Raw genomic sequence first — 15862 nt, forward strand, 5'->3', positions numbered from 1 at the left:
ATCCAATTTATCAACCCATGGAGGTCTGGATTTGGAGTCACACTCAAAATTAAAAGTGGAAAACTACACTACAGGCTGATCCAACTTTGATGTAATGTCCTTAAAACAAGTCAAAATGAGGCTCAGTAGTGTGTGTGGCCTCCACGTGCCTGTATGACCTCCCTACAACGCCTGGGCATGCTCCTGATGAGGTGGCGGATGGTCTCCTGAGGGATCTCCTCCCAGACCTGGACTAAAGCATCCGCCAACTCCTGGACAGTCTGTGGTGCAACGTGGCGTTGGTGGATGGAGCGAGACATGATGTCCCAGATGTGCTCAATTGGATTCAGGTCTGGGGAACGGGCGGGCCAGTCCATAGCATCAATGCCTTCCTCTTGCAGGAACTGCTGACACACTCCAGCCACATGAGGTCTAGCATTGTCTTGCATTAGGAGGAACCCAGGGCCAACCGCACCAGCATATGGTCTCACAAGGGGTCTGAGGATCTCAACCTCGGTACCTAATGGCAGTCAGGCTACCTCTGGCGAGCACATGGAGGGCTGTGCGGCCCCCCAAAGAAATGCCACCCCACACCATGACTGACCCACTGCCAAACCGGTCATGCTGGAGGATGTTGCAGGCAGCAGAACGTTCTCCATGGCGTCTCCAGACTCTGTCACGTCTGTCACATGTGCTCAGTGTGAACCTGCTTTCATCTGTGAAGAGCACAGGGCGCCAGTGGCGAATTTGCCAATCTTGGTGTTCTCTGGCAAATGCCAAACGTCCTGCACGGTGTTGGGCTGTAAGCACAACCCCCACCTGTGGACGTCGGGCCCTCATACCACCCTCATGGAGTCTGTTTCTGACTGTCTGAGCAGACACATGCACATTTGTGGCCTGCTGGAGGTCATTTTGCAGGGCTCTGGCAGTGCTCCTCCTGCTCGTCCTTGCACAAAGGCGGAGGTAGCGGTCCTGCTGCTGGGTTGTTGCCCTCCTACGGCCTCCTCCACGTCTCCTGGCCTGTCTCCTGGTAGCGCCTCCCTGCTCTGGACACTACGCTGACAGACACAGCAAACCTTCTTGCCACAGCTCGCATTGATGTGCCATCCTGGATGAGCTGTACTACCTGAGCCACTTGTGTGGGTTGTAGACTCCGTCTCATGCTACCACTAGAGTGAAAGCACCGCCAGCATTCAAAAGTGACCAAAACATCAGCCAGGAAGCATAGGAACTGAGAAGTGGTCTGTGGTCACCACCTGCAGAACCACTCCTTTATTGGGGGTGTCTTGCTAATTGCCTATAATTTCCACCTGTTGTCTATTCCATTTGCACAACAGCATGTGAAATTTATTGTCAATCAGTGTTGCTTCCTAAGTGGTGATTTCACAGAAGTGTGATTGACTTGGAGTTACATTGTGTTGTTTAAGTGTTCCCTTTATTGTTATATAATATATATATATATATATATATATATATATATATATATATATATATATATATATATATATATATATATACTGCTCTATGATACTTTAGTTACTGTTTGGATCTGAGTGGACCTTGTACTGGGCGTGGAGGGGCCACAGGGACCTGGTGGAGCTGGGTTCCAGACAGGGTGAGCTTGTTGCCCTGCAGCTGGAAGGTAACAGGCTTACTGCCCTGGCACGACGACACAGGACGCCCAGCCAACGAGGCCAGGTGGGCGATACTCACTACCTCCCCAGCTGAGATGGAGAAAGAGAGAGTCATTAAAGAAATGTTGACAAGGGTCATTTCACCAGTAGGAATAATAAAAAAAATTAAAAAAGGTAATTCAGTGCATTTTCAGTTTGTTCTTATGCACTCTTCACGCACATTGGTTGCCCGATAGAGTGTTTGAGAGAATGGCAGGTACTCACAGGGAAGTCGGGCCTGCATGTCTGGGCTGAGCAGAACCCGTTGGGTCATAACGTTGCTGGAAGGAGGGGTGGAATGGGTGGCGGGGTTGCAGGACACGGTGGGCGAGCGTACAGCCAGGACTGGCATTGGGGAGCCAGACCTCATGACAGTTCCCACCGCACAGGGGCCGCTGGGGTGCACAGGCGGGCGTGAAGGGGAAGTGGGTGCCACTGAATACACCGCTGAGGGTTCATGGAAACAAGGGAAGAGAAGACAGGATTACTTTAGATCTGGGTTGTGTAGAATAGAATAGTTTGTCTGGCTGTGTAGAGGTTTCCACAAGAAACATTGAACGGAATGCATGTTGAAATCGGACGGTAAGAAAGAAAAAAACTTGGATCATGTTGATATTTTCCATGTCAAATCAGCAACTATTCATGTATTATTTACTTCTAAACCCATGCTATTTAGTACTAACCTTGTTGGACTAGAGGTGAAGGGGTGAGGGTTGGGGTCACATCCTGGATGAGACGGGGCCTTGGGGCCTGAGCAGCAGGGGTGACCGGGCAGGTGAGCCGAGGGTTGTTCACCACCAGCACCGTGCAACCATCAGCCTTAGGTAAGGGCTGGAACATCCTGTTGACCTTCATACGAACAGGTTTGGGGCGGGGAGGAGGGTCGGGGGACTCCATGATCTCCTGGATCAGCTGGCGGCTGACCTTCCGTCGGGGCAGAAACACGTCGGCCTTGTACCTGGACACGCTGCCCTCTAGACCCACCAGGTCAAACAAAGACAGGTCACCGCGCTGAGGGACAGAGGAGTGGAGGGGTTCGGTTATGGAGGTTTAGATACGTATAAATACATTACAACGGAACGATTTGATTAGTGTAATGTTAGCTAGCTACATAGTTGTCTTTGTATCATAGATAAAAGTGTTGTACAGAGTAGCTATCGAGGTTAGCTAGCCAGCAAATTTTTCAAACAAAGTCAACAATGCAGCCAGCTAGCTAGCCAACTCTACCAGTGAGCAGTACTGTATCATTTTAGTCAACAAGATTTTTGCAACGTAAGCTTAACTCTCTGAACATTCGAGATGTGTAGTCCACTTGTGTAGCTAGCAGTACTGACTTTGTTAGCTAGCCAACGTTTAATCACTTCTGCGTTATGAAAGGTACTAGACACGGACACGAATGATCCATTGGTAGTTTGTTGTAACCAAGTATTGGTGCTAACCGTGTGTTATTGGATGCTAGCATGCTAGTTAGCTACGCCGTCATAGGATACGGTGCACTGGAAGAAGCTGGAAGAATACTGTACCAAGTTATCTAGCTGAATAAACTAAGTTTGAGCCTATTCCTGGTAACATTGAACCACTGGAGCTTACATCAATTATAATTTCTAAAGTGGAAGTTGGAAAGTTATATTTGAGTGTCATTGAGTGTCATTAAGTGTTCATTCCAATCTCCTTTGCATTAGCGTAGCCTCTCCTGTAGCTTGTCAACCATTGTCTGCCTATCCCTGTTCTCTCCTCTCTGCACAGGCCACACAAACACTTCACACCGCGTGGCCGCTGCCACTCTAACCTGGTGGTCCCAGCGCGCACGACCCACGTGGAGTTCCAGGTCTCCGGCAGCCACTGGAACTGCCGGTCTGCGGCCAACAAGGCAGAGTTCATCTCAGCCTATGCTACCCTCCAGTCTCTCGACTTCTTGGCGCTGACGGAAACATGGATTACCACAGAAAACACTGCTACTCCTACTGCTCTCTCCTCGTCTGACCACGTGTTCTCGCATACCCCGAGAGCATCTGGTCAGCGGGGTGGTGGCACTGGAATCCTCATCTCTCCCAAGTGGACATTCTCTCTTTCTCCCCTGACCCATCTGTCTATCTCCTCATTTGAATTCCATGCTGTCACAGTCACTAGCCCATTCAAGCTTAACATCCTTATTATTTATCGCCCTCCAGGTTCCCTTGGAGAGTTCATCAATGAGCTTGACGCCTTGATAAGTTCCTTTCCTGAGGATGGCTCACCCCTCACAATTCTGAGTGACTTTAACCTCCCTACGTCTACCTTTGACTAATTTATCTCTGCCTCCTTCTTTCCACTCCTCTCCTCTTTTGACCTCACCCTCTCACCGTCACCCCCTACTCACAAGGCAGGCAATACGCTTGACCTCATCTTTACTAGATGCTGTTCTTCTACCAATCTCACTGCAACTCCCCTCCAAGTCTCCGACCACTACCTTGTATCCTTTTCCCTCTCGCTCTCCTCCAACACTACTCACTCTGCCCCTACTCAGATGGTATTGCGCCTTCGCAACCTTTGCTCTCTCTCTCCTGCTACTCTCTCCTCTTCCATCCTATCATCTCTTCCCTCTGCTCAATCCTTCTCCAACCAATCTCCTGATTCTGTTTCCTGGGCATCTCCGGTGCGGCTCACTCTTGGATTGCGTCCTACCTGACAGGTCGCTCCTACCAGGTGGCGTGGCGAGAATCCGTCTCCGCACCACGTGCTCTCACCACTGGTGTCCCCCAGGGCTCAGTTCTAGGCCCTCTCCTATTCTCGCTATACACCAAGTCACTTGGCTCTGTCATATCCTCACATGGTCTCGCCTATCATTGCTACGCAGACGACACAATTAATCTTCTCCTTTCCCCCTTCTGATAACCAGGTGGCGAATCACATCTCTGCATGTCTGGCAGACATATCAGTGTGGATGACGGATCACCACCTCAAGCTGAACCTCGGCAAGACGGAGCTGCTCTTCCTCCCGGGGAAGGACTGCCCGTTCCATGATGGTTGACAACTCCATTGTGTCCTCCTCCCAGATTGCTAAGAGCCTGGGCGTGACCCTGGACAACACCCTGTCATTCTCAGCTAACATCAAGGCGGTGACCCGATCCGGTAGGTTCATGCTCTACAACATTCGCAGAGTACGACCCTGCCTTACACAGGAAGCGGCACAGGTCCTAATCCAGGCACTTGTCATCTCCCGTCTGGATTACTGCAACTCGCTGCTGGCGGGGCTCCCTGCCTGTGCCATTAAACCCTTACAACACATCCAGAACGCCGCAGCCCGTCTGGTGTTCAACCTTCCCAAGTTCTCGCACGGCACCCTGCTCCTCCGCACACGCCACTGGCTTCCAGTTGAAGCTCGCATCTGCTACAAGACCATGGTGCTTGCCTACGGAGCTGTGAGGGGAACGGCACCTCCGTACCTTCAGGCTCTGATCAGTCCCTACACCCAAAAAAGGGCACTGCGTTCATCCACTTCTGGCCTGCTCGCCTCCCTACCTCTGCGGAAGCACAGTTCCCACTCAGCCCAGTCAAAACTGTTCGCTGCTCTGGCACCCCAATGGTGGAACAAGCTCCCTCACGACGCCAGGACAGCGGAGTCAATCACCACCTTCCGGAGACACCTGAAACCCCACCTCTTTAAGGAATACCTGGGATAGGATAAAGTAATCCTTCTACCCCCCCCCCCCCCCCCAAAAAAAGAAAAAGATATAGGATATCCACGGGATATCATAAGGTGAATGCACCAACTTGTAAGTCGCTCTGGATAAGAGCGTCTGCTAAATGACGTAAATGTAAATGTAATAAAATGCATTTTATATGCATCTAAATGTTTATGTGTGTACACACACACGCTAACCTTGAATGGGGAGATCTCCAGGGCTCTCTGTACCAGGGAGGCCGTGTGGAAGACGATGGGCTTGGTGATGAAGGGGGAGTGGATGGGCCGCGGGTCAAACAGGTTGGGGTGGTTACACACTTTACGGAGCTGCATCAAGATGTTGATCACAGACATGAAGTGACCGCTGGCCAGCGTTTCCCGGGTGCTAAGAGAGCGAGCGATAGAAAGGGAGAGAAATACAGTGAGATGACAAAAAAAAGGCGATTCCTATACAATGCTAACTAGTAGATGATCTAAGCAACAGTAGCTGTTTAAAGTACAACATCATAGATGTAAAAACATTCTGGGAAATGTTAGAAATAGGACTATACAGGTCATTAGCTAATTACTGGCAGATTTTCAAACCAATGAGCCCTCCTGCAATGCATTAATTTGCTTCCAGTAACAGTAACCCTTGTCCAGTAACCCTTGTCTATAGATACTTACGAGGCCTGTGCCATGAAGTCATCGTAGAGGAAGCGCTGTCTCTTGGACAGACGGCAGCGCACCACATGCTCATATTTCTTAGGCATCTGCTTCTCCACATCCACCTTGATTCTCCTCAACAGAAACGGCCTGAGCACCTGGAAGGGAAAAACAGAAAGTGATGATATGTTGGGTTAGGGAACAGAATGTCTTTCAAAACATCTCAAATGAACACAAACATCTAAAACAGTTCATGGTAGTAAATAGTACATTCTTATTTAACAGATAATCTGAACCCTTCGAAATATTGAGACCAATCCACCCCCCTTGACCAACTGCGTGTTCCTCCATCTACGGCAGCCTGAGTTCTTACCTTATGTAACCTCTTGACCAGGCCCTCATTGTACTCCTGACTGCCCTCAATCATGCCGGTGAGGGGGTTGGAGAACCACTCCTTAAACTCTCTGTGAGACTGGAAGACATGGGGCATGAGGAAGTGCATCAGGGACCACAGCTCCATCAGGCTGTTCTGCAGCGGGGTGCCCGTCAAGAGCAGGCGCCTCTGACTGGGGCCAGGGGGAAAAAAAACGTAGAAGACGTTATAATGACCAGAGGTAGTGACTAAAGATTTTTATATTCTACTGGACAAAGAACTTTCAGCTTTTGTTGTCATAATTTTGACTGATATTGGTAAAGGAAGAATGCAGAGAAATGGAAGCAATTGTCTGAAGGTTTTTAGAAAACGCTATAAGAATCCTTTGTGTTATTATTATTTATTCATTCATAAATTAGGATTATGATGTTCAACGGCAACAGTTATACTGGCCATCTATAACCATCTCCTCCCTCCTCCCTTAGTGCAGACCTGTTGAAGTTGAGCAGGCTCTGCCAGCGCTGGGACTTGAAGTTCTTGATGTTCTGGGCCTCGTCCAGGATGAGGTAGCGCCAGGACTTGCGACGGAAGGCCTGGTGGTCCTGCAGCACCAGCTTGTAGGAGGTGATGCACACGTGGAAGGCATTGGGCTTGGTCCAACCCTGAAAAAAATACAATGTTTTTATTAGCTTATCGAAAGGGTCTGGAACTTGAATTGATCCACTTCAGTATGCAAGGCTGACTTTTTGTTCAGTTGGAATGAGACAGGGAGCACCAGAAAGGAGATGAGGCAGCGCCAGTGAAGATTATTTTGGAACCCGCAAGGGAAAAGGTAAAGAGGTTGCCAAAGAAATACCTGGAGGCGGGAGTTTAAGGCAGACAATTAAAAAAAAAAAAAAAAAATTAATCGGCAAAGGGTGAAACAAGATGGAGAGGACTGCCCAGAACAGAGTGTGCTGGAGAGGGGTTATCGTGAGGAGCGATAGGCCCGAGTTAGTAAGTGCCAGTGAAGATTTGTATCCATTTACGAGGAGATTTGGTGATTGTTTACCTGTCTCTTGAGTTTCCTCTCCTTCTGACTGCCGTAATAAGTGAGGATTTTGAATCCAGGACACCAGCGCTTCAGCTCCATCTCCCAATTCAGCATCACACTGGTTGGCACGATAATAAGATGGGGCCCCCAGTTACCTGAACAACCAACTTGATTTAGTATCCGATATATAGGTTGTGTACATCTCTTCTATTGTCCTGGTAAAACGTTAGTGTATGAATGACTCAATGTCTTACCCTTCTCACAGGCGAGGTGAGCTAGCAAGGCGATCGTCTGGATGGTCTTCCCCAGGCCCATCTCGTCAGCCAGGATGCCATTGAGCTTCTTCTCGTACATGGTGACCAGCCAGTCCAGGCCGATGTGCTGGTACTCACGCAGCTGGCCCACCAGCAAGAACGGAATGGGAGTCTTAACCTATTGACGAAGAACAAACAATAAAGCAAAAAGTCGCTCTGGATAAGAGCGTCTGCTAAATGACTTAAATGTAAAAACAGGTTTTTAGAAATGTTAGCAAAAGTATTAAAAAAAAAGGAAATATCACATTTACATAAGTATTCAGACCCTTTACTCAGTACTTTGTTGAAGCACCTTTGGCAGCGATTACAGCCTCGAGTCTTCTTGGGATTGACGCTACATTCTTCGCTGCAGATACTCTCAAAGCTCTGTCAGGTAAGACGGGGAGCATCGCTGCACAGCTATTTTCAGGTCTCTCCAGAGATGTTAGATCGGGTTCAAGTCCGGGCTCTGGCTCGGCCACTCAAGGATATTCAGAGACTTGTCCCGAAGCCACTCCTACGTTGTCTTGGCTGTATGCTTAGGGTCATTGTCCTGTTGGAAGATGAACCGTCACCCCCAGTCTGAGGTCCTGAGCACTCTGGAGCAGGTTTTCATCAAGGATTGCTCTGTACCTCGCTCCGTTCATATTTCCCCTCGATCCTGACTAGTCTCCCAGTCCCTCCCGCTGAAAAACATCCTTCACCATAGGGATGGTGCGAGGTTTCCTCCAAACATGATGCTTGGCATTCAGGCCAAAGAGTTTAATCTTGGTTTCATCTGATCAGAGAATCTTGTTTCTCATAGTCTGAGAGTCCTTTAACTCCAAGCGGGCTGTCATGTGCCTTTTACTGAGGAGTGGCTTCCTTCTGGCCACTCTACCATAAAGGCCTGATTGGTGGAGTGCTGCAGAGATGGTTGTCCTTCTGGAGGGTTCTGCCATCTCCACAGAGGAACTCTGGTGCTCTGTCAGAGAGACCATCGGGTTCTTGGTCACCTCCCTGACCAAGGCCCTTCTCCCCTGATTGCTCAGTTTGGCTGGGCGGCCAGCTCTAGGAAGAGTCTTGGTGGTTCCAAACGTCTTCCATTTAATAATGATGGAAGCCACTGTGTTCTTTTTGGTACCCTTACCCAGATCTGTGCCTCGACACAATACTGTCTCGGAGCTCTACAGACAATTCCTTCGACCTCATGGCTTGGTTTTTGCTCCGACATGCACTGTCATCTGTGGGGCCTTATATAGACAGGTGTGTGCCTTTCCAAGTCATGTCCAATCAATTGAATTTACCAATCATGTTGTATTAACATCTCAAGGATGATCAATGGAAACAGGATGCACCTGAGCTAAATTTTGAGTGCCATAGAAAAGGATCTGAATACTTATGTAAATAAGGTATTTCTGTTTAGAATGTTTTATTAATTAGCACAATTTTTTTATATGGAACCAACTCCATATTAACGCCCATGATTTTGGAATGAGATGTTCGACAAGCAGGTGTCCACATACTTTTGGTCATGTAATGTATTTTGCTATTGGAGGACAGGCTTATTGTAATGGCTAGAACGGAATGAATGGAACAATATTAACCTTTCCCTTAAATCAACTACAAACTAATAGCAAAGTATCCTTGCTTGATCATCTGGCCAGTGTTGTAGGGCATGGGTTACCCACCTTGGTTGTGGCAAGGGTGTAGCCTTTGGGTTGCAGGCTCTCTGCAGTAGCAGCAATGTGGCTGATCTCCTTCTTGGGCCGCGGGCCGGTTGGGAGAGGGGGACTGTGGTCCCCCTCCTTCAGCAGGATCTCCATCCCCTCGTTGCACTCATCTTCATCACTGTCCTCTTCATCATTGTCAATGACCTCTTCCTCATCACTGTCCTCATTATCTGGTGAGTGATTAGGTGAGAAGAGGGTTAATGCAGTGAGCATGGTATAAAATCAGGACAAATGCACTAGCTTGAAAGTCAAATCTATAAGGTAAAAGCCCTTGTAAAAAGTAGGTTTTTGGTTTGTAGGTCCATCTACAGTATCAATTCAATCTGAACGCTCAGTGTGAAGCTTCGTAGAGTTTTCGCTAGGTTAGAGAGCAAAGATGTTCTATTTTGTTACAGTGGGCAGTACCTGAGGTGGTGATGTTGCTTTCCACGTCACTTTCGTCTTCCTCGCTCTCCTCTTCCTCGTCTACAGAATTTTCAGACTCCTCGGAGCTGGCAGGAGAGGCGGATGCCGAGGGCTCCTCGAAATCAGAGGCATACGCTCCTTTGTACTTCTCCAGCAGCTCCTCCACAGTCATGTCACCTGGGAGGGGAATTGGAAGAAAATGAAGTTTAGAATGGTCTTGAATAATGGACGTCATGGCAACAGTAAGGAATAGGAAAGTGACTGGTGGAGCTTGTAATGACAATAGCTTAAAGACAACTAGACAGCACATTGGACTCAACATCTGTGCAGCAGATACAGCTGTTGTACTATTTTAGTAGTGTGGGTTACCTTCTTTGGCCAAGTCATCCAGCTCGCCTGCATGATCTGCTTCCCCCTCCACCACCTCTTGGGCTGCGATGGTGTCCTCCTCATCTTCAGCTGAGCACCACAGACAGGGACAAATAATTACACAATACTCACAGCAATATATTGACAAGTGAGCTATTTTACATGCATATGACATTCACTGCAATTAGATAACAAGGCCTCACTTACCATCCTCTTCGTTGGCTGTGAACTCTGCGTCTTCGTCCACTGTTGTGGACGAATTGTCTGAGCACTCTTCTTCGTAGTCCTGTGGAAGGAACAAAGTCAGTCTCCACCAAATAACAACATTTACAACATTTTAAAGTATGATCAATTAGGTTAATGTGCACCAGCTTATACAAAGGAAGGGCATGGTAGTGCAGTATGCATGTGTTTGAGTGAGGGGCTCTGCCCAATCTCCTGTGTCAGTGGTACCCACCTGTGAAAGGGGCCGTTTGAGGGTGCTGAGAAGCTCTGCCAGGGACATGGTCCCCTCCTGTCTCAGCAGCTCAATCTCCCTCCTCTGGGTCTCAGGGTCATTGCCATCCTGTTCCTCCTCCACTTCGATGGTCTCCTCATCATCCTCCTCCTCACCACCACACGGAGGCTCAAAGTCTCTGTCTGCAGACGGAACGAAGGAAGGGAGGAACGTTAAACCTTGTCTCCAATTGGCCAGTCTGTTAAGGCACCTGGGCTAGAAACTGTGCAGGACACTGCATCAGGCTTATCTGAACAGCATTGAACAGTCTCCAATCTCTGGTAAAGCTTCGCTTCCATTATGCTAACTACTAAGTCACATCTGATGACTGGAATGTCACTGCACTTCAGAGATGCAATTATTGCATTGTTTCTAGTCAGAAATTGAAGGCAGGAAATGACTGTCCTTTTGCGTTGGGCAATTCCACCATAACGGAATTATGCTGAGAATCAGTTTTGCACTTTAACCCATAAGAGTCTAAGCCCTGTCTAAACTGGGGTGGGTTCTACTGCGCTACAGTGCTGTGAAAAAGTATTTGCCCCCTTTATAATTTGCTCTACTTCTGCATATTTTAAGAAATACTGAATGTTATCAGATCTTCAACCAAAACCTTATATTAGATAAAGGGCAACCAGAGTGAACAAATAACACAACAATTACATAGTTATTTAATGTATTTAATAAACAATGTTATGCAACACCATATGCCCGTATGAAAAAGTAATTGCCCCCTTACACTCAATAACTGGTTAATAACTGGTTATGCCACCTGCAATGACTCCAACCAAATGCTTCCTGTAGTTGTTGATCAGTCTCTCACTTCGCTGTGGAGGAATTTTGTCCCACTCTTCCATGCAGAATTGCTTTAACTCAGTGACATTTGGGAGTTTTCAAGCATGATCTGCTCGTTTCAAGTCCTGCCACAACATCTCAATTGGGATTAGGTCTGGACCAAAACTTCCAATTTGTTGCTTTTTAACCATTTTCATGTAGACTTGATTGTGTATTTTGGATCATTGTCAGACAGAGCTTGAGACGATCTGCAGAGAAGAATGGGAAAATCTCCCCAAATACAGGTGTGCCAAGCTTGTAGCAGCATACCCAAGGCTGTAATTGCTGCTAAAGGAGCTTCAACAAAGTACTGAGTAAAGGGTCTGAATACTTATGCAAATGTGATATTTCAGTCGTTTTTTTATACTTTTGCAAACATTTCTAAAAACCTGTTTTTGCTTTGTAATTATGTGGTATTGTGTGTAGATTGATGAGGGATCAATTTTAGAATAAGGCTGTGACGTAACAAAATGTGGAAAATTCAAGATGTCTGAATACTTTCCGAATGCACTGTACGTGTTCGTGAGTCTCCCCTTTCTACAGTGGGGTCATATTAGTGCGTAGCCCAAACTGTTCGGATGCTACAGACAGAAGTTGGCAGATCGGCTGTACCGACTTCAGACGAATCCCAAGACGCTTGTGGGGGTCGTAGAGCAAAACGGAGGCAACCGTCATGTGCGGTGGATCGAGACGCATCCAATGCAAAACAAATATATCTCTAGCTTAAAACTGACGGATTTTTTGTTTTAAATGGGGATTTAAAAAAAATGCTAATTAGATTTTCCGCTGTGGCGGGGGTCGCTGGACTGTCGTCACGGAGTCTGACAGTTGCTAATGGAGACTAAACAGAGGCACACTGAAGAGTACTAGTGTACACCTTAGCAACTGAATCTTACAGAAGATGCTTTGAGGTCAACAATAGCAATTCATTGCATTTTAAAACAGTGCTTTTCACCAACGTGTAGCACCAACAGGTGACACGCAGAAGGCATTTTTCACCAGGATGCACAGCACACAGTACATCAGCTGAAGTAAGAGCAGTGGCTACAACAACCTCCTTATGTTGTAAATTATTCAGGCTCTCTAGTTATACCAGTGGAGGCTGCTGAGGGGGGAACGGCTCATAATAATGTCCGGAATTGAGTTAGTTGAATGATATCAAACACATGGTTTCCAGGTGTTTGATACCATTCACTCCATTCCAGCCATTATTATGAGCCGTCCTCCCCTCAGCAGCCTCCACTGGTATAACTAGAGAGCCTGAATGGTGGCAATCTGGATACTCAAGAAACAATTAGCAAAGAAACAGTTCTCACCATCTTCATCCACAACAAGTGGAAGACATTTTTTGGGTGGTGAGGGTGCAGGTTCACTGTTCCCAGCCGGTGCCGTTTCCAGGGCCTGACTGAGGAGGTCAGAGTATTTCTCTGTCTGGCCCACGATGAAGTCCAGCTGGAGGTCCAGAGCCTTCTTCCTCTTCTCCTCTAACCGGGACTGTTGCTTGTACTGCACCACCTTCTCAACACTGCTCCAGAAGGCCCGGACCTCCTTGGCTATGTTGGAGGCGACTCGTCTGATTTTGGCGTGCTCGTCCCTCTTGGCCTTCTCCTCCTTCTGCCGCAGCTCCTCGTGATGTCGCATCACCATCCGCACCACCTGGAGAAACATGCATATCTAATTGAGTTCTTTTGAACTTGTTGGACCTAACCCAAAATCATGGCAGTGGTTAAGCAAACAATAGGTAATACCAATCTCTCTGCAATATGGATGCCACTTTGGAGGGATGCCAAGTGGTGTAAAATAAAAGTGATATAAGGGGGTTTCTTACCTTCCTGGCGACCCCTCTCTTCCACCTCCTCTCCTGGGCAAAGTCGGCCGAGAGCCACTGCATCTCCTCACACAGGTAGTCCCAGTGAACCTTGGGCCGGACCGGCTCCGTCAGGCGGGTCAGTCGCTTCATAGACCAAAAGCCTTCCCTCTTCAACGCTACGGTCCTGCCCTCTATCTCCGCCTCCTACAACACATAGTTCACATCCGGAATTATAGAAATAAAGCAACTCAAATTATTCCAATCTAGACAAGTTGATTAAATGAAAAACTATTCACAGTTGACAATTTGGAACAAAGGTCAGAAGGATGAGCAGGAGCCGTGGTCCAAATCAGAACGCTGACTCACGTGTTTGGCTAGTTCAGCCATGTCTGCGTGACGCTCCATGCGGGGTCGATGTGGAGTGACAGGGTCCGATGGGGAGGAGCCTCCTGGGCCCATAGAGGGCGGAGAGAGGAACCTGCCCTGGGCACCTCGGAGAATGAGGGGAGTAGTGCTGGGAGTCCAGTCAATGAAGGATGATAGGCCAGGAGAGGGGGATGAAGTGGATGAGGAGGCGGGTGACAAACTTTGCGTGACCCTGTCTGCTATCCACTGGCGTACCTGGAAACGGAGGGAAAGGAGGCGAGAAGGAAAAGAGGACTTTTGAGCAGGACCATAACAAGATTGCATCTGTTCCAGTAGGAACAAACATTCATAGAGATCACAGCTAAATCTGTCTCAAACATGTTGTATATCAAGCTATCAACAATTCTCTTTGATACCGTAGGCTATACCTCAAGAAATCACATGCTGCATTGAATACAAAACAAAAGTTTACTATTCTGTAGCCTATACCCATACAAACTTTGCAGTGTACACAACCTGCTATCTCATGTAATCATTCAGTGATCAGCGAGCATTCTGCAAGTGTGATCTATCGTAGCGTCTGACACCCACCGCTTACCTTTGAGAAAAGGGCCTTTCTGTCTGGCCTGCTCTGTCTCTGCTCATGCTGGAAAACATACACGGCGTAAAACGTGGCCAACTTAATCACTAAAGCAGAACACTGCATATGAAAGATCACTGCATGAAACAAATGGAGAAACAATCTTGAGAACTGAGAATGAAATGCTATAATTGGAAAACAGTGAAAACATGCTGAAAGCTTTTTCCTTGCATCCGCCAAACCCAGATTTGTCCATCGGACTGCCAGATGGTGAAGCATGATTCATCACTCCAGAGAACACATTTCCACTGCTCCAGAGCCCAATGGTGGTAAACTTTACACCACTCCAGCTGACGCTTGGCATTGCACATGGTGATCTTAGGCTTGTGTGCGGCTGCTCGGCCATGGAAACCCATTTCACGAAGCTCCCGACAAACAGTGTGTGACGTTGCTTCCAGAGCAACCGAGGACAGACCATTTTTCAGCACTCGGCGGCCCTGTTCTGTCAACTTGTATGGCCTACCACTTCGCGGCTGAGCCGGTTACTCCTAGACGTTTCCACTTCACAATAAAAGCACTTACAGTTGACCGGGGCAGCTCTAGCAGGGCAGAATTTGACAAACTGACTTGTTGGAAAGGTGGGATCCTATGACAGTGCCACATTGAAAGTCATTGAGCTCTTCAGTAAGGCCAATGTTTGACTATGGAGATCGCATGGCAGTGTGCTTAATATTATGGTGTGGCTGAAATATCCGAATCCACATACTTTTGTATATATAGTGGATATTGCTGCACCGACTCAGCCAGCTACATTTTTCTACATTTAATTAACCATAGCCATCAAGCTCCAAATTCTTCAAAACTGAAAAGGGAGTTTATGTTCTCTCTGCTACTGCACAGCAAGCAGTACCGGTACTAGGTCCAAAAGGCTCCTTAACAGCTTCTACCCACAAGCCATAACACTGCCGAACAGTTCATAAAATGGCTACCCGGACTATTTGCATTGACCATCTCTTTCTTTTTTTTTTTTACGTTGCTGCTACTCGCTGCTTATTATCTATGCAAAGTCACTTTAACCCTACCTACATGTACAGTACCAGTCAAAAGTTTGGACACACCTTTTGGAACGCCGAGAGTGTGCAAAGCTGTCATCAAGGCAAAGGGTGGCTGCTTTGAAGAATCAAAAATATTTTGATTTGTTTAACACTTTTTTGGTTACTACATGATTCCATGTGTGTTATTTCATAGTTATGATGTCTGTAAAATAAATTGTAAAAATAAAGCAAAAACCATGAATGAGTAGGTGTGTCCAAACTTTTGGCTGGTACTGTACATATTACCTCGACTAACCTGTAACCCCGCACATTGACTCGGTACCGGTACCCCCTGTATGTAGCCTCTTTATTGTGATTTTATTGTGTTGATTTATGCATTTATTTTACTTAAAACTGCATTGCTGGTTAAGGGCTTGTAAGTAAGCATTTCACGGTAATGCTTACTTACAAGTGTTGTATTTGGCACGTGACAAATAAAATTAAAATTTGATTTATATAGCTCCATTTCAGTTTTTGCTGAATTAAATATCACAAAATTGCATTTAAACACATTATGCCTTCATTATAAGCATAATAAA

The 15862-nt window shown here is 47.1% G+C and overlaps 1 protein-coding gene across 2 annotated transcripts in view; it reads right to left on the minus strand.

Annotated features, from left to right (window-relative positions):
* Window positions 1-15862, minus strand: part of LOC106589275 (uncharacterized) — a 34435-nt gene that overhangs the window by 12930 nt on the left and 5643 nt on the right. The window contains exons 4-21 of one of the 2 annotated variants that reach the window (XM_014179026.3): window positions 14248-14295; window positions 13650-13904; window positions 13302-13487; window positions 12790-13129; window positions 10604-10785; window positions 10354-10432; window positions 10147-10236; window positions 9778-9954; window positions 9331-9542; window positions 7622-7799; window positions 7386-7522; window positions 6827-6996; window positions 6335-6527; window positions 5983-6119; window positions 5515-5701; window positions 2336-2663; window positions 1878-2099; window positions 1539-1703 (exon numbers count right to left, since the gene is read on the minus strand). In XM_014179026.3, the coding sequence (XP_014034501.3) occupies window positions 1539-1703; window positions 1878-2099; window positions 2336-2663; window positions 5515-5701; window positions 5983-6119; window positions 6335-6527; window positions 6827-6996; window positions 7386-7522; window positions 7622-7799; window positions 9331-9542; window positions 9778-9954; window positions 10147-10236; window positions 10354-10432; window positions 10604-10785; window positions 12790-13129; window positions 13302-13487; window positions 13650-13904; window positions 14248-14295 (3286 nt within the window). The remainder of the gene's footprint in view (window positions 1-1538; window positions 1704-1877; window positions 2100-2335; window positions 2664-5514; window positions 5702-5982; window positions 6120-6334; window positions 6528-6826; window positions 6997-7385; window positions 7523-7621; window positions 7800-9330; window positions 9543-9777; window positions 9955-10146; window positions 10237-10353; window positions 10433-10603; window positions 10786-12789; window positions 13130-13301; window positions 13488-13649; window positions 13905-14247; window positions 14296-15862) is intronic. The other variant, XM_014179027.3, reaches the window with a different exon arrangement.

The sequence above is a fragment of the Salmo salar genome, chromosome 28 (assembly GCF_965601325.2).
Source record: "Salmo salar chromosome 28, fSalSal1, whole genome shotgun sequence".
In the NCBI taxonomy this organism is placed as follows: Eukaryota; Metazoa; Chordata; class Actinopteri; order Salmoniformes; family Salmonidae; genus Salmo; species Salmo salar.